General features: G+C 46.5%; 1 protein-coding gene across 2 annotated transcripts; it reads right to left on the bottom strand.

Moving 5' to 3' along the window:
- Positions 1 to 443: 443 nt before the first annotated feature.
- Positions 444 to 18,124, bottom strand: LOC102910403 (ADP-ribosylation factor 2). Of its 2 annotated transcripts, none has more exons than XM_006970551.4 (5): positions 17,834 to 18,124; positions 15,618 to 15,784; positions 10,168 to 10,278; positions 3,992 to 4,116; positions 444 to 2,214 (listed from the first exon to the last, which is right to left on the bottom strand). In XM_006970551.4, the coding sequence occupies exons 2-5, from the start codon at positions 15,763 to 15,765 to the stop codon at positions 2,053 to 2,055; spliced, it is 546 nt and encodes a 181-aa protein (XP_006970613.1). In that variant the 5' UTR covers positions 15,766 to 15,784; positions 17,834 to 18,124; the 3' UTR covers positions 444 to 2,052. The 2 variants fall into 2 exon arrangements, with proteins under 2 accessions (XP_006970613.1, XP_042138873.1); XM_042282939.2 differs by lacking the exon at positions 17,834 to 18,124 and adding an exon at positions 17,165 to 17,648.
- Positions 18,125 to 19,144: the final 1,020 nt, after the last annotated feature.

The following is a 19,144-nucleotide window of genomic DNA, read 5'->3' as shown; positions in this document are numbered from 1 at the left end:
CAACTCTCCCATGCTCTCAGTAATGCTGGCCAGTTGGAGACAGTGCTGCTGTCCTCGGATGGACACCATGCTCCCCGGAGAAGAGCAGAGCAAGGCATTCAAAAGTATGTATCACTTAGTCCTCGTCCCTGAGGTCAGTACTGGTGTCTGACAGACAGACAGACAGGCTCGGACACAGCAAGGCTAACGGCGAGTGGCCGGAGGGCAAGGCAAGCTGGAGGCAAACGTGGCTTTCAAAGACCAGGCCTCTGTTCAGATCCACCAGAGTGAAGAGCCCTACCTGCACTTCACAGGAGAGCCATGGCGTGGAAGTACCAGTGAGGAGGGAGGCAGGGGCTGAGGGCAGGGCAGCACCTCTGGTGTGTCCTGTGTGTGTGTCCTGAGAGCTTCTAGAAAGTCAGAAATACGGGAAAGAGACTTGACTCAGTTCAGACATCCAGGAGTACATGGCCATGTCTCCTCCTCCTCAAGTAGGTTCTTTATTGTCTAACCAATCACCACATTTACTGTGCCCCAGCACCAGGCCAGGCCCACTAAGCATAATTTACAAAGGGCAAGAGACTCCCTGCCAATGGGAGGTGTACAATTTCAACATTTCTCAGGAATTCCTCCGTGGTTAAAAATCACATCTGGACTTTGTCGCCAGTATTGCAATGAACATTCTTGAAGATGATTTTTAAAGAAAATCATCACAGTCCACATTCACAATGGCATGGATTTTTTTTTCCTAGTATAACTTTGTTACCAATGAACAAGGTTTATCATGTTCTTAAAATTCAGCTTGCATTCCCCTTCCTAAAATAGGAATCAAGATTTTTTTGAAAGGGGTTTTAAAAGGTTAAGCAGAAGGGCTTCGGCACAAATGTGGCCAGGAGTTGTGTGGCCAGAGGGCTTGGGGCTGAGCCCAGCTCCTCTCCAGACCTTCCTGCCGACCGCTATCCGCAGGGCAGCACAGCACACACTTCCAACAGCTCTCCAGACAATGCCGCCGCTGAGGAGGGAGCCCGTGCCGCCAGAGCGGTCTGGGTAAAAATGCTTCTCAGAGCAAAGTTTAGCACCAACCCAGGGAGGACCAGGGGTCACTGGGAACTCCATCCCTACAGGAAGCTCACCACTTTCTCACAGACTCTCCGAACTCCTCGGTGTGGAGTTCTGCCAACAGACACTAACCAAAAGCCTACAGCAGACTAGGACAACCAGACACAGTGAGGACTCCACCCAGGGGCATCTGTCTGCTTCCTGTGAAGAACAGTCAGCACAGAGTGGGGAAGTGGGAGCAGCAGCCTCGAGGGCCTGAGACGGTGATGCCAGAACACAAGAGCCACCTCACTCACTTCACTCCCTCCAGCCACGCTGCACTCCTCTGTGGACCGTGTGGCTTGGGGAAGAGTCCTGGCCTCCTGCTGGGCCACCAGCCCACAGGGTCTCCATGTGGAGTAGAGGACAGGCTGGAATCTTCCCTAGTGTTACAGTCTTGATACTCGAATGAAAAAGGTCACCGATTCCTTTGACTAAGCAAGCGAAACAAGCCGGTGTGAACTAACAGAGGCCAGGGGAAGCACGCCCCAGAGGCCCTTCAACTGTGGTCATCACCTATCTTCTCTCCTTGAGGACCGTGAAAGCACTACAAGTGAGCTGCTCGCTTTGGCACATGGGAAGAATGACAGTTCCTTCCTTTCTTTTTACAAAAGGACACTGAAATCCAACAGGACCCCGGGTGTGTGGAGATGCCAGACCCAGGACTGCCACGATGGGACCTGTCTGGCTCCAGCTCTCTTCTTTTCCAGCCTGGAGACACTCTAGCACTCACACCCAGGGGGGCCTCAGCAAAAATGACCATCAAAGCTAGTGAAATGGAAGGTAGCGTTCAAAATGTAACACTGGTTCTCTTCAAATGGAATACTGGTTTTCGTACAGCGTGTATAAGGCACGGTGTGAGAAAGCTGCCCCCACTCACAGCTGCACAGCCCCACGGGCTCCTCACACGCTCACATGCACACAGGAAAGGCCAGCTGGCTTTGCCACAATGCACGGGGAATGGGTTGCTTCTGATCACTTCTGGTTTTTGAGCTGGTTGGAGAGCCAGTCCAGGCCTTCGTAAAGCCCATCTCCACTGGTGGCACAGGTAGCCTGGATGTACCAGTTTCTCTGGCGAAGAGAGTGTAGGCCGAGCTTGTCTGTGATCTCTGCTGCATTCATCGCATTGGGAAGATCCTTAAAGAAAGCAAGCCGACAGTTTACCAACCTGTATCCATGGATACAGCAGGACCTTCCTCTACAACAGACCCAACCCTCCGTCCCGTTTCAGCTGCTCAGGCCCCAAACCTTCTCTTTTTTCTTCTCAGTCCACACAATAGGAGATCCCAACGGCCCTACCCAGAATCTGTTCAGAATCTGACCACCTCTCCCCAGCCTCTCTACCACCACCCTGATCTGATTCCACCACCTTGATGATGGAAACAACTTCCTCACGGCTCATCCTGCTTCCGTACTTGCCCCTAACGCCTAGTATCAGATCACATCCTCTTATCAAAACCAAAGCGCCTCTGCTCCAGAGAAGAGTCAAAGCCCCCTCCACAGCCTGCCAGGCTTTGGGGCCTCTACCTGGCTCATTTCATCTTTTTATCATAGCATCCCTATGTGTGACCATATAATAGAAGTTATTTACTCTGTGTATTAATTACACACCAGGTCTCTTTTAACTAGAATGTAAAGCAGGAATCTTTTCTCTGACATATACCTGGGTTACCCACACAGTAAGCTAAAACTAGCTGGAATATATTAGCATCAAAGGAAGCTCTAGATGTACTGACATGGAAGAATGTCAAATATACGCTAAGTGAAAACACAAACGGCTACAAAACAATGCATCCATCATCTCTGAAAATTAAATAGAAATACAATTGCATTATTGCTTATATAAGTATAAAAAGTCTTATCTCTGGAAAGAGATACAAAAAATTTGACTGTTTTATCTCACAATCAAAGCTAGAGGAACGGAAGGTAGCATTGAGAATATAACAATAACTGGAATACTGCCTTGTGTACCCTGTGTAACACAGTGTAAATCATAGTGGGGGAAAGCTGCCCCTACTTCTAGCCACAGTCCAAAGGGCTCTTCACACGTTCATATGCACACAGGAAAGATGTTTCACTTACCATTCTAAGCGGCTTTTCAAATTCCTACCCTGGACATGCTCTCTTTTTATCATTAAAAATAAAGCGATGATTTTCTTACGTAAAGCCTATTGTGTCCACTAGTGAAACTGCCTGGCCTCGACAGGGTGACAGGTGAGGGAACCATGAGCCACGCACCGCAGGAAGTCATGTTTATAGAGTGGGGGTGATGAGAAAAACTGCAATTGCTAAGTCAGAAGTGGCAGGTGTGGCTGCAGCACGTTGTTACGCCACAATCTCAGCTCATAAGGCATGCAGAGAGGGGACCAGCCCGATGGACGGGTCGCCTCCAGAGCCCCGATCCACCCTCTCTCTGGCATTTGGTTCTGCTCAGCTCCAGAGGTTGGCCAGTTCTGCACCAGCCTTCCTCCCACATTCATGGCCTTTCCTCCCTAGACAAGCCTCTTCCTCCCCAACGACAGGCCCAAGGACCCAGTCTTCCCTGTGTCCACCCCTCATTCTGCTTCTGGAACCCTCCCCTCCTGGCTCAGATTTCAGAGTCATGCCCAGCACTTCCCACAGCCATCCTACACTCTTTCCACCAGACACATTAAAAAGTCTTTATCCACTGCCTCTCCTCCCACCACAAAGTAAACACAAACGCAGGGCCTTTCTGGTTCACTGCTAAGTATCCAATACCTGCGGCACAGCCTGAAACTTAGCAGATGCTCCATTAGTATTTTTGGAGTGACTACAAGACATTATAAAAAGGAGATGGAGGAGGCAGACATCTAATTTAGATACCTATATATTTAAATGAGCCATCTGGCAGGAAATTTCCGTCTCAGTGTTCAGAAAGCTAACAACTGCATACCTGTTTGTTTACAAACACCAATAAAACTGCATCTCTGAGCTCATCTTCTGCTAACATTCTGGTTAGTTCTTCTCGGGCCTCATTGACCCGCTCTCTGTCATTACTGTCAACCACGAAAATCAGACCTAAAAAGAAATCCCAAGCATGTTAGTAATATGAACCGGGAGAGCAGCTGTTTATATATCCACACAGCTGTTCCCTGCTCACTGCAAGGCTTCACTGAAGGCAGGCAGCAGGAAGAATACAGTGCAGGCTTATAATCCCAACACTCCGGGGGTGGGAGGGCTGAGGCAGAAATATTACACACAAGTTCAAGGTCAGGCTGAGCTGTTTGTACATAATGAGACTCTGTCTCCCTGCCTCCCACCCCATTATTATTTCTGGAAAGTCTATATGATCTCCAAAGTTAGGAAGCTTATTATACATTCACCTCACCTATCTTGTTTAAAAGGATCACAGCAACTTACCGGATTAACCAGAGGGAACAAAGGAAAGCTAGGCTTAGTTATCAGTCACTTCATTTCCACCTCAGAGGGAAAAAGGATTTTGGAAGAACACGGTTTATACAATGAACAGCGTTTGAGTATGGTTCCCTAAAACAGAGCCTGAACTGAAGGCCTAGGAGCAGGTATACTGTCTTGGAAGTGGACCAGGGAAGCAGGTATGAAGACTTGAGGGAGTTTGAAGGAAGGACAGTTCACATAAAAATGAGCAGTCAAGTTGGCAACCCCCAGGTGAACAGTGCTGGATGCTGTTGGACATTCCAAGCCATATGGAAGCCTTTTGTCCCCCCAGGGGAAAGGGGGGGATTGTTTGTCCTTCCATACATATCCAAGAGGAACCTAAAAGCTATAAAACCCTTTTTATACATTTGTAGGTCACATTTGTAACAATGTCAAGAGATTCTTGTGGACACCTACAGTAAAGAATGTGGTTGCTCTTTTGTCTCCAGAACTTCGAATGGGAGAGGAGTCTTTGATGGTGGGGAGTCCACCCTGCCGGTTTATACTAATAAGATTGCCTCTAGGGAAGGGAGGGAGCCTGGGGTTGATTGACTCCATGTGCCTCCGTAATGAAGTCCCAATAAAAACAATGTTCACAAGAGCTCACACAGCCTCCCTGGTGGCAGCACTGATTACTGTCTCACATGCGTGCGCCAGCAGAACTCAGGGCTGGTCCCTGATTTGGGGGCAGAGGACAACAGAGGCTGTGGCTGGCTGGCACCTCTTGGGTCCTTCCTGTGACTGTGTCATTTATGTCCTTTGCTGCAATAAAAGCGTCATTTTAAGGTTAGCTCTGTCCTGAGTTCTGTGATTTATCCTCAAAAGCTATCAAACCTGCCAGTGGGGTGAAAACTGCCCAACTGTAACCACCCAGCGGGAAGTAAGAGTGGCTGGGGGACCCCAGTCCTGCTACAGCTGATGACGCAAGTGAGGGACTCTTAAACAAGCTGTGTCCTTAAACTGTGAAGTGCACCCAGCTCTGGACAGCGGATGTCAGGGCCTTGACACTCCCACTAAATCAGCAGAGAAATTCAGGAGGTGAGAAACCCAGGCAGGGCAGGCTGAAGGAGGCACCACCAGAGCTGCCACATTACACCTGAGGGAATGGCTAAAGCCTGCCCAGACTTGCCACGCTGCTGGAGAAAGCAGAAAGGCAGGAAGAAGGTGCAGGGGTGAGCACAGACTGGGGAAGAGTCCCTGCCAGTATTCCATGTGACAATCCCAGCAGCAAGTTGGTATTTGGCTGAAAGCAAGGCCTTTGAGACAAAAATGTGAGGCAGGTGCCAAAAGAACTTACTTAAGCCTAGGCTGAGCTACCAGGAGTGACAGCTATTCCATTTCTGGGACGTGCGTGCTAAGAAGCTGATTCTTCTGGGCATCAATCAGATCATCCCAGGAGTATTATATTGCCAGTGGTAGACCCTAACACTCTTAAGTCACAGGCACACTGGAGGCCTCAAAGAGCCAGCAGGACAAGGTATCAGACACTGGTCAAGTGATACAAGCAGGGAAACTCCTGGAAGAAAACCCTTGGCGAGAGGCTGATAGAGGCTATCTCAGACATCAGAAGGGCCATGGCATTGAGCTCAGGGAAGAGACAGAAGACAAGCAGGAAAAAGTCACGGGGAGATCCCAGGACAGAAGCAGAAGTCTAAAGAGAAAGTGAGCTGCTAAGAGGACTCTTCTAGAGGCCTTTGTGCCCAGCTTAAGGGACATTTCATTCGGACTGTACGGGATGAGAGACTCTGGTAGAGAAAAGGAAGTAAGGTCAGATGACAGTGAGATTTCACAAGAGGCCAAGAGAGAAAACCAGGCCTGGCCCTCTGCCCATGCCTCTGTGGGTCCCAGGCCCTCCAGGCAGCCTACCCAGCAGACAAGCGCTCTCAGGGCTTCTGACACATTTAAAATCTTCATGAGAGTCAAAGCTGTATCTGGTATAGCATCAGATTAAAAAGGGAAAGCACTCAAGGCCCACCCACACAGGTTTGGTATGCTACCGCAGTTCTGAACTCCAGTTCTGACAAAGTACTCTAGCTGATGTGGAAATCCAAGCAGATCCTTAGCGCCAAAGCAAAACCCATAGAGCAGAACTGACTGCTGTCCTTTGCTAGTCCTAACACAAGTACAGCTTTCCGGCCTTTACTGTCCCATCAACATGATGATGCCCATGTGCATGAGACCCAAGAAGTCAGGGATGGAGTCCTTTGAAATCAAGGGCCAAAATACATACTCCTTCCCTTACAAATGAAAGAGAATTAAATTAAAGTTTACAGCACGTCCTACTTTGCACTGTTGATACAGAACCTTACCTAAGGACCTGTCATCAGAATGACTATACTTACGAAGAGAAAAGTCACACTGACACAAGAAGAGTGTGTAGAGGAGCCCTACCCAGCTGGAGAACCATGTGCCGGGAAGCCTGACCTACATAGCAGCTCCCTGCGGCAGAGCACTTGCCCGGCATGTGCAGGGTTCTAAGTCTGATCTCAGCCTTGCCCCTCACCCTGCAAAAAAAGGAAAGAAGGTAGGGGAACATGTGTATTACATCTTTTATATCGTTTATACTTGTAGAAAAAATGTATAGACACAAAAAAATAAAGCTGGTTGTGTGTAGGAAGTAAACTGTGAAACAAACCTTTTTCTTTGTATCCCTTTCTCTTTCCTTTCTTTGAAACAGATATACTGCCATTCAATAATTAAAAGAATCAAGCTGAGTGTAGTGGCTCAGGATTTTAGCCCCAGCACTTGGGAGGCAGAGGCAGGTGGATCTCTGTGAGTTCAAGGCCAGCCTTGTCTATAGAGTGAGTTCCAGGACAGTCAGAGCTACACAGAGAAACCCTGTCTCAACCTGTCCCTCCCCCCACCCCACCCAAAAAAAGAACCCACAAATCAAGGAGAAAAATACACATCAGAACTAATGAGCTATTTTATGCACGCTATAGTTATCAGGATATCAGACAGTGTAAATTCTAGTCTATACAGGTAAACCCACACAGGGCTGGGGGAGACTAGGACCTCCTACATGCTGGAAAAGTGTTCGAGCCCTGAGCTCTGAGCTCCACCCTCAGGCTTTTTTACTTTTTATTTTGAAACATCTCACAAAGCTGACAAGGCTGCTCTTAAATTTATTCTGTGGCCCAGGCAGACCCTGAACTTGTGATCCTCTCTTGGCTTTCTGAGTAGCTGGGATTTCAAGCCTGAACCACCAGGCTTAGCTTTTGATGTCTTAATAGAGAATTACAAGCACTCATTAAGGTCTGTCATACTCAACAGACTGATGGGGAAAATTTAAATTAAAAGACAGTCTGACCTTTGGGAAGCTGACAGACAAAATAGGGGCAGCATCCAAGACTCCTCCCAGATGAAACCCGTGGCCCAGCCAGAGACGGCAAGTCCATTCTTCACACAGCTCCTACTGCTATTTCATGAAGAGTCCACACTACCACCTCACTCCCAGGACACAGCTACTTCCTCCATCAGAGCAAAGCTACTGAAATTCTACAAAATTAGGCTGTGACAAACAGAAGACTAAAGATAAAATGCACCTCAGCTTGATGCTTGATTCAGTGAAAACTGAATAGCGTGGAGAAGAGTGTGGCCCTGGGCTTCTGAGTGCTGCTGCCTCTCAGCCACACAACTGAGCACTTCACAGAACTAGTCTCAGTCCAGCCCAGGGCTTTGGGCAGCAGGCATTAGCCTCTTTAAGATGAGGGAATGGAGGCAGACGAACTTACCTAACTTTCCCGAGGTTTCTTAGCAGCTGTGTTGAAACCCAGCTGCTCTAGTCATTACAGATGAGAAGGTGCAAAGTGGCCAAGTGGCCAAGTTGCCAAGCACCAGTCCAAGATAAACACACTCTAGTGAGCATCAAGAAAATGTAGCCTTATTTGCAATGCGCTAAATCACAGTGTAAATTACACTTCACCATGGGAGTGATGTGGTTTCTCTGAAAATACAGATTGAAGTATTTTTCCTGACTTCCGTGTCTAGAATGTATTTCAGGAAATCCCGTATTTAAAAGGATTTCAGCAGACAAATAGAGAAAGAGTACCAAGGGGCCTGGGGGAGTGGCTTGATGTCCTTGCTTAGCATACATAAGGCCCTGGGTTCCACCCCAACACCACAAAGAAAAACAATAAAGAGTTCAAGGCCAGCCTGGATTAGGCAGAGCCCTCTCAGAAGGAATAACACGATTTAAAGAAACCACCATTTTGCAGCTCCTAACAAAACAACACCATATTCAACATCCTTCAATGTCCACTAGGATTATGTGGTAAGGGTTGATAGGAGTTCCATTTGGGGAAACTGACATCATCTGAGGATACTTGGCATCAAAGTATGAAAACCCATGGCTTCCGGGGGCTCAAGATGGGAGAGAACCAGGGTTGAATGGGTGCTGGATTTCAGTTGTACAAGATGAGATACCTTTTGAAGACAGACAACGGTTATGTTTGTACAACATTATGACCAGCCTAGTCTACAAATCGAGTTTCAGGACAACCAGGGCCACAGAGAGAAAGCCTGTCTCAAAAAACAAAAAAGAAAGAAAAAAGTAAGTGAGTGAAGGCTAACTACATTTTAAGTTCAAAGCCACCCTAGGTTACATAATCTTGTCTCAAAAGAAGAAAAACTTTTTTTAAAACCACTCTATTTTAAGGAAAGATACTCTAAAATCTACAAGCTGAGAAAATAACTACAAATACAGTTACCTGTCCAGTGTGACAGCTAAAAAAATACTGTTGAAATATAAAGGGACAGTTAATCTGCGGTTTGGTCCCAAAGGCTGGCAAATGTTAAAGTTTTTACTATTAGACACACGAAACAAAAACTCCATCAGCTTCAGAATCTTCAAAGCGAATATATTCTAAGTAGACTCCAAAGTGAGTAATCTGTAGATGCCATACGGTAAAGTCTACATGGGAACCAGGGTGTGAAAACCGTGTGAACAGTCTGTTTCAACTGGCAAGACCCAGTAAGGCACCATTTACTGAAAATACAGCCCTGGGAATAGGAGTGCATTAGAACTGCTTCCCAGAACTCACTGATAAGGAAACAAGGTGCAGATGTGAGGCGGGTATCCACAGATACCTGGAGCAGGAGGGCCGGCGGGGAAGCACTGTGACCACACAGATGACAGGACTTGGAGCTCCAGTCATCCCTACTCATCCCTTTCCCTACGGATGTGATTTTCAGGTATTCTCAGGAGATTTAAAGGAGCTGACTGAATTCAAATTCTTCAAAAACTGGCACTTCATCTAAGAGCAAACATCACTCAATTAACTGAAAGATGAAATCCATTTTCCCAAACTTCTGCATTAAAAAAACTTCAAACCCAAGTCTTTTTTCTGGGATATGTCTAGAGGCAACATCACAAAGACATTTCCCCAGTAAGTGCAGAAATGGCTGGCTATCCTAATAAAGCAGTGCCAAGCTGGGTGGTGATGGTGCACACCTTTGATCCCAGCAATCGAGAGGCAGAGCCAGGCAGATCTCTGTGAGTTCAAGGCCAGCCTGGTCTACAGAGTGAGATCCAGGACTGCCAAGGCAACACAGAGAAACCCTGTCTCAAAAAATCTAAATAAATAAGTAAATGAAATAAAGCAAAGCAGTGCCAGAAGGCATCGCAAGTTCTCATCTTCAGACACATTCAGTACACATGCTTCCAATCTATACCTTGAGTGTTCTGGAAGTAATGTCGCCACAAAGGTCTGATTTTGTCCTGGCCACCAACATCCCAGACCGTGAAGCTGATATTTTTATATTCCACAGTCTCCACGTTGAAACCTAAGTAGAGATGTTAGAAACACTTTTCAGTATGCTTTTCATTGGTCCAACAATTCAAAGTAAGTTCAATAACACTTGGATAGTACCGTCAACTTATAAAGCACTTGTAAACCACAGAGCTGTAGATCACAAGGAGAAAGTTCTCACTCGGTCATTCACTGTGCCTGGTGTCTCTAAACTCCTCTGCTCTGACCACCCACCGCCAACCACCCATCTAAGCAGCAACCTCCCAGCTCTGCCTCTCTATCAGAGGACCTTCCAGGAACTTCTGAACAAAGAGAGCCATCCCAGAAATGACTTCCACTTCCCACCACACAGTGTAAAAATGTACTTACTTGCCAGGCCGTGATGGCGCACGCCTTTGATCCCAGCACTTAGGAGGCAGAGGCAGGCGGGTCTCTGTGAGTTCGAGGCCAGCCTGGTCTACAGAGATCCAGGACAGGCACCAAAACTACACAGAGAAACCCTGTCTCAAACAAAACAAAACAAAACAATGTACTTACTTCTTCCCCATGCTTCTCACCCTCCACCTTAGAACACTGAGTATGTGATGACAATTTCCTCCATCTATGTACTGGATTCAACCTACCCAGACAGTCCAAAGACTCGTACACATTGCTAATCTCTCCTCTATCTGAGTCATCTCCAGCCTGTCCTTATGTGTATGGACATATGTACTTCATATGTGTATGCCTGTGTACTTCATATTTCACATCTTAAAAAATACATGTAAGCTGTGTGTGGTAGCACATCCTGTAATCCCAGCACTCCAGACAGATGAAGACTGATCAGGAGTTCAAGGAGATCTTCAGCTACCTAAAGAGTTCAAAGGCAGCCTGGGCAATGCCTCATTAAAACCCCATGTATTCCTATTAACTCCACATCTTTACCTTCTATGGCTTCTTATTTGCTCTTCTCAAGTCAAGAAAATTTCTGAAAATGAGTAATGAATTCTTTCTAATAATACTTGAATAAAGTTCAAACAAATATAACAGGAAGTGGTGTAGAAAGACACTTCTGAATGACAATTTAGTATGTGATAAGGCATTTCACATTACATGGGAAAGTTATTCAGTAATGCTGTTGGACAACTCTCCACTCTTGAAAGTCCAATACCTAGCTAACGGTAACATTATCTATTCTTCAAAAAACTTCACTCACTCTTATTTTATGTGTATGAATGTTTTGTTGGCATGTATATATGTGTGCCACATTTGCATCTGGTACCCAAGGAGGACAGAAAAGGTTATGGATCCCCTGTTAGAAATGGCTGTGAGCCATCATCTAGATACTAGAAACTGAACCTGGATCTTCTGCATGATCAGCAAGTGCTCTCAAATGCTGAGCCATCTCTCTAGTCTCTTATTTAATTTTTTTAAATGAAAAATGTAAACCTTGTAAAGTTAGTAAAAAAAAAATACCAGCAAATATTTTTATGACCTTAAAAAGAATTGTCTAAAGATACCATAAAACTCAGAAAGAAAAGAAACATAAGTTTGGTTTTCTAAAAATTTAAAATTTCCCTATGTTAACATAGCAAAAACAAGGTTGAAAGACAAATTTATCAACTGGAAAATAAGCGCACTTCTTCAAGTCAGTAAGAGAGTAAACATCACAACAAAAAACAACTGAACAATAAAAATAAAAACAAATCAAGGAGCAAAGGAAGACATTTGGATTTATTCATCTACAATAAAAACAATCCCAATAGAAGTCAGTGTTTTCTCCCTATCAGATGGCAGAGTTCCACTTTTCACTGCTAGTGGCACAACCTTTTTTGGAGACTAGTCTGGTAACCTGGATATACACATTAAATATTCACGACTCACGGGAAGCCTTCTTCCAGACTGACGACTGCAAGGAAATGAAGTACATGTTTGCAAATATGTAAGACAGGGCTAAAGAGATGCTCAGTGGTTAGAGCACTGGCTGCTCTTCCAGAGGACCTGGGTTTAATTTCCAGCACCCACATAGTGGCTCACAACTGTCTGTAACTCCAATTCTAAGGGATCAGATGCCCTCTTTTGGCATCCAAAAGCACCAAGTACACAAATGATGTACAGATATAAATGCAGGCAAAATACCCACACACAGAAAATAGAAAATAAAAATGTTTTTTAAAAGTGAAAGATAGGCCTGGAGAAATAGCTCAGAGGTAGTAAGAGCACTGGCTACTCTTCCAGAGGTCCTGAGTTCGATTCCTAGCAACCACATGGTGGCTCACAACCATCTATAATAAGATCTGGTGCCCTCTTCTGGCGTGTAGGCAAACATGCCAGAACATTGCATGTTTAAAAATATAAATAATTTTTTTTTTTAAAGTGAAAGATATTTACTTTGACATCATCTACAAAAAACAAACAATTGAGCCTGGTATGGTGGCACAGGCCTGAAATTTTAGCAATTGAGAGGATGAAGCAGGAGGATAGCTGACAGTTTAAAGTCACGTACATTGCAAGACTGTGTCTTTAAAAAATAAACAAGCAAACAAGTGAAACTAAGGGTTGGAAAAATAGCTCAGGAAGTAAAATGCTTGCCTTGTAATTGTGAGGGCCTAAATCCAATCCCCAGAATGAGGCGGGGAGGGGGACGGGGAGGGGGTTGGGGTAGGGTGGATGTGGGCTAGAGGAGTTATAATCCCAGAACTGGAGAGACGGACAGGCGGGTCCCTGGGGCTTGCTGGCCAACCAGCCTGACCTGATCAGGTGAGTTCCATGCCAGTGAGAGATTCTGTCTCTCAAAACTGGGGAGTGGGGTGGGGTGGATAGCGATTAAAGAATGACACCCAAGGCTGTGCTCTGTCTGACCTTCACACTCTGAAATGCCAGCATGCACACAAGCACAAAGAACTACAAGTAACCTAACCACCTATCCACGAATATTAGTTCAAACTACAGCCATGGAGTGGAACGCTAAAGCAGTTATTCAAACATCCTACTGCTGTCCCTTTTAGTCTAGTGAAGCCAGCTTTTCTTTGGTCTCAGCTTTAAGAGTTAAGTCTCAAGCTGGGTGGTGGTGGTGCACGCCTTTAATCCCAGCACTCAGGAGGCAGAGGCAGGTGGATCTCTGTGAGTTTGAGGCCAGCCTGGTCTACAGAGCAAGATTCAGGAAAGGCAAAAAAAAAAAAAAAAAGAGTTAAGTCTCAAGGCACCTCTTCTTTGGTGGCTTCGGCTTCTTTAGCTACATTTACCTAGTGAGCCAGCAGGCCAGACCACTCTCTTTCCAGGTGGTCTTTTATCCTCTAGAACTGGCTTCCTTAACTGATGGTGGCAGCTTTCGGTGACAGTGATGCTTCACTAGTCAAAGCAAGTCATATGGCCAAGTTTAGCACCCTGAAGGAAGAGGTGCAAAGGCGTTTGAGGAGCATGAGTCATTGGAGGCCATTATCTCAACAAACTACCAACCACATCAGTATGTAATTCATTTACCAAAGATTTATCAGACACCTAACATGGCCAGGCGTTTTACCAGACACTGGGGACAGCGAACAAGATACATGTGGTCCCTGCTTATTTACACTGTTGGGAAGAAGACAGTGAACAATCAATAAACTACAAGTGTTTCTGAGTGTGACTATGGACTTCAGGATACTCTGGAAACTGAGAATAAGGGAAAAGAGAAAAAGCCTGAGAAATAATGCTTAAACCGAGAGCCAAAGAGTGGGCTGGCAGCGGTCATTAGGGGAAAGAGAAGGGGCAGAGGAAGAAGGCAGGAAAACATTCCAGAGGAAAATGGACAGAAGGTGGGGTACACACACTGAGTGCAAACCGGGAAAGCAGCACTCTGTGTGTGTGTGTGTGTGTGTGTGTGTGTGTGTGTGTGTGTGTGTGTGTGCGTGTGTGCGCGTGCATGCACAAGCATGCATGTGGAAGTCAGAGGGCAACTTTGTGGAGTTCCAGGAATTGAACTCAGGTGGTCAGGCATGGCAGAAAGAGCCTTTCCCTGCTGAGCTATGTGCCAGTCTATATATTGTTTTTATAATTGGGGAGAGCTGTTTACATTTTGAACTAAAATGTTTTCAAATTGTATGTGTTCTATTAGTTTACAACTTTCTTCAAATGCTGCACCCTCTAAAGCCAGTGCCTAAGGTGAAAGTTGACCCATCTTAGCCATGCCAGACCTCAGACAGTGCTCAAAGGCTCGCTCACGGCAACCTGGGACTTTGGTTTTGTAGGCAAGTCACAAGGTAAAGATTAAGTTCCATCAAAACTGATTTGCAAATCTCCTGAAGAGCCCATAAAACACAGCGCTGGTTCACCATGAGGACAGACCACTGAGTTCCTTCAGCTGGATGCCACCTCACGTATTTGTCTTGAGACAGGGTGAAAAGAACACAAAATCTACCACTAGAATCATACCTGGTTCAGAGAGATGCTCCCAGGGGAAGCCAGGTAGACTGGAGGGGGAGAAAGGCATGGCTGGTTCCCACCTAAGGCTTGTACTAGGTCCCACTCCAACAGAATGGGTAGAGGGTAGCACTTCCTTACCATCTCAATGGTTACTATCTTTTTCTCCTTCCCAAGCAAATAGGGCTAAATTTGCTTAACCTAAATTTGTTCACAACTCCCCTGTAAGCCAAGGAACATGGCAGGAATGCTAAGAAGCACTTAGAAATACGTATGGTTGGGTGTGGTGGTACACTCAGAAGGATGGGTCAGGAATGCCACAAGTTCAAAGTCAGCCTGTCTACATTGTAAGACTTGTCTCAACAAAAGCAAAATAACACAACATAACATCTGGGGCTTCAAATCTATGTTCTTGAAGTAGTCAGGGTTCGAAAAAAACAAATATGCAATATAAGAAGTACATCGGGGGCTGGAGTAATGGCTCAGAGGGCTAACTGCTTGCCGATTAAGAATGAGGACCTGAGTTCAGATCCCAGCTCACACATAAAAGCCTGCTGGGCAGTGGTGGTGCACACCTTTAATCCCAGCACTCGGGAGACAGAGGCGGACAGATCTCTGAGTTTGAGGCCAGCATGATGCCCAAAGTGAGTTCCAGGACAACTGGGGCTTCACAGAGAGACCCTGTCTCAAAAAATCAAAAAAAGCGATGGGCCTAATGGCACACATCTGTAACCAGTGCTGCAGGAAGGTAGGGGTGGAGGGTGGAGGGTGGTCGTACAGGAAGATCCGCAAGCCTTGTCAAAATGGCAAGCTCTGGGTTCAGTGAAGAGGCTCTGTCTCAAAAAATATGATGGAAAGTGATAGAGAAAACACCTGATATAGACATGCCTACACACATATGACACATACACATGCAAATAAAGATTGTGAAAAAGCAACACAAAGTATAATGTGCTAAACTATGAACTGGCAAGGCCACAGTCATGGACATACCTATGGTAGGGATGGTTGTCACAATCTCTCCCAGCTTCAATTTGTACAAAATGGTGGTTTTGCCAGCTGCATCCAAGCCCACCATAAGAATACGCATTTCCTTTTTTCCAAATAGGCTTTTAAACAGTTTTTCAAAAACATTCCCCATTGTAGATGAATTCTGTAACCTGAATGAAAAGCAAGTTGCACAGTTATTCATATATATATTGCAACACACACAAAATACATGGCACACTTAGTAGTGGTTCCTAGGAAAAGTTACGTGCAGCGTGCCAGTAAGAAGTGTCTGTTTTCAAAGGAGGCCCCACTAAGCCAGCCTCTGATGCTCTGCCAGAAAACTGGACTTTCCACTGCAGCATCCAAGTGGATGTGAGAAGCCCAGCCTCAGCGCCATGTTATGGTGGCAGCCTTTAGTCATCTTAAGCATAGAAGAAATGCCACAACAAACAACTAGACTTTCTTCTGGGCCCACCTGAAACGAAAATGTAAGAAGCAGACACCCTGTTCTCCACAGTATGAAGCAAAGTTCTTAAGGCAGGTAAAACATCGATATCCCTAGGAAAGTACACTTGCCCTTGGCTGGCAGACAATACCAACACCCAGAGAAGGACTAGAAAGTTTCCGAGTTGCAGATACCAAGTGACACACATCAAGCAGGCAGGCTGAGGGAATATTTTAGCATCCAGTGTTCAACGGTATTGACCATCTTCTTAAAATTTATGAACAGATACAAATATGGTTGACTGTGAAGGTCCATGAATGTTCATGAACCAAAGACAACTACTGTAACCAGGTCAAGGAAATAATAGACCAGATCCTCCCTGTGGCCCTCCAGTCACTACTCCCTAGAAGGTAATCATTCTGTTGACTTCTAACAGCTTAAGCATCAATAGTTTTCCTTTTCAATAGAGTATCTGGCAGGTTATCTGACAAAGCAATGAAGTCAGGTGAGTTTTTGTGGAAAGTTTGCCTTCTTCTTAACAGATCAGCCTATTTGAATGGTATGGTACTTCAAAGACTTAAAAGCAGAACTATGTGCACACCCAATACACTCTGATCAACAATGACTGTTCAAAACAACATTCTAGGGCTGGCTCAAGTCCCAAAACCCAAACAAAATAAACCACCACAATATCCTTTATTCCAGAAACTATGGTTTTGGTTTTCCTTTTCAAATTGTTCACCAAGGAAAGCTTTATTGGTGTGTGTGTGTGTGTGTGTGTGTGTGTGTGTGTGAGAGAGAGAGAGAGAGAGAGAGAGAGAGAGAGAGAGAGAGAGAGAGAGAGAGAGAGAGAGGACAGCCATTCATCCAGATTCTAGTGACTCAGAGGGGTGGGTGGCCGACTCTAGAAGTCCCACCTTTGAAAGTCAACAGTTCCTACAACGGTTTAATATCATGGACTATGGCCAAGTACACACCGCTCCATTCTACCATGAAAGACGGTGAGCACATTTCTCCTGTACACATCTGAGAGCCAAATGATCAAAGAAAGAATGACTACTTTCCTCATTCACAGGTCTGTCAGATTCTAAAAACCGTCCAGTACCTTTGACGCATTCAAAATTCCTAGATTCCTTTCATGTTTCCGGGGGTGGGGGAAGAAGTGTCATAGACCAGGAAACTCAAAGGACCATTCATTGGGAGGAAAGGGAGGAACCTCCTGCTTCCAGGGCCCTGGAGGCCCTGTGCCAGATTCTCCTTGTCACCGCACAGCGCGCTCGCGGTGGTCCCGCTCCTTTCCCTTCGTTTGTCTCCCTGCTCCGATAGCCGAGGTCTTAGGCTGCACGGTGGGCAGAGGGACCCTCTGGAGTAAGATCCATCAACCCTAGGGCCCTTTCCCAAACGTCCGCGGAGGAAAATCCTAAGTGACAATGGGAGTGAACCCTCAAGGGCACGAGCGACAGCTCCAGCCAAGGTGAGCGCGCGCAGGGGCGGCCGGTCGCGCGCGCCGTGAACCTGGGCCCGGCGAGGGCTCTGTCTGCCCCGGCCACCAGGCCGCTCCCTCGCGACAGCGGACCGCTGCGCCGCCGCAGAGCCCGCCGAGCGTCAACCCGCGCCTCGCCGCCCGGCCCGACAGAGGCGGGGAACCCAGTGGACCCAGCCCCCTTTCCGAAGGCCGCCGCCGCCGCCGCTCCCCGGTGTCCTGCCCACTGACACGCAGGACATCAACCGAGCCTCGAGCCCCACTGTCCCTCCCTTGCAGCCCGCGACTCACCTGTCTCCGCAGGGATCGCCTCCACAAAGCCAGTCCCGAAACCGCTACTCGGCCCGGCCTCCTTGAAGAATTCGGCTCGCCTCAATAAAATGGCGACTGGCTGGGGGCGGGAACAGCAACCAACCAATCAGCCATCGCCTCCTGGGAGCCCTTGAGCCAATGACCTCGAGGTTTCTTGAGTGATAGGAAATCTGACCAATGAAAAGGACAACAAAGGCTAGGCGAGCGGAGGCCCGACCCCCGCGACCTAGGCGACGGCACCAAGCTCTGGAAATGCCGGTTTCATCTTCCAATAGGAGCTCACCGCATCCGGACGAGCCGCGCCCACGTGCCCCACCCCCAAGGCTATAAGCAACCAATCAGAAAGGCAGAAAGAGTTCCGATTTGCCCCGCCAATCAACTCCGGGAATTCTCAGGGATTGAACTAACCCCGGGAGCATTCTGACCAACCCAGTCCTGCTATATGGGTGGGGCCAGGCGCACAGAGATATTTAAGGAAATTTGCTGCGGTTGAGCTAAAAGTAGAAACTAGTTTGGAGCAGAGTTCCTGGTCGGAAATACCCAGATATCAACATCGAAATTAGACATAAAGAAGATTTCCTATTTAGTATGAAGCTAGACTGCCGCTGTTCTTGTACACAGACTTTCAACAGTTGGGAGAAACAGGGTAACCAACACCTTCCTGGTGTCCCAGAGCTGCAGCGCGCATTTCTTGAGCAATGCTTTACATTACTCGCTCCTCTAAATAATACCAAGTTGTTTAGTTAAAATGCTTAGGAAAGCCTGGCGATGTTGCGTAGCCGAGGTAATCCGGAGCTGAGGGCGCTCGGTGGTAGAGTACTACAGACAAGCTTGTGTGACGGCTTCAGTTCCCTAGCGCAGCACATAAAACCTCGTACGTCAGTTAACAGCTTTATTCAGTGCTAAAAAGAACCAACTATCGAAAGCATGAAGAGACCTTAATTGTACATTACTAAGTGAAAGGAGCCAGTCAGAAAAAGCTTAATATATATTAGGCAGTAAAAACACTAAGGGTTTCAAGGACTTAGTAGGGAAGGAGGGATGAAGAGGTGAGCACAGTGCACTTTTAGAAAAGCAAAAATATTCCATATGGTAATCATGATGGGCAGTGCCATTGTACAGGTGTCTAAGCCCAGGAAATGAACAAACCAAGACTTCCCTGGCCATTGTTTGGTTATGCTGTGCCTCTCATGGGGGACTGGTCTCTGGAGAGGATGTCAGAAAGGGAAGCAGGAGAACATGGGAGATTTGTTTGTTTGTTTGTTTGTTTGTTTGTTTTTTAAGACAGGG

The sequence above is a fragment of the Peromyscus maniculatus genome, chromosome 8, assembly GCF_049852395.1.
Source record: "Peromyscus maniculatus bairdii isolate BWxNUB_F1_BW_parent chromosome 8, HU_Pman_BW_mat_3.1, whole genome shotgun sequence".
Classification (NCBI taxonomy): Eukaryota; Metazoa; Chordata; class Mammalia; order Rodentia; family Cricetidae; genus Peromyscus; species Peromyscus maniculatus.
This window is presented reverse-complemented; position numbering and strand designations above follow the sequence as displayed.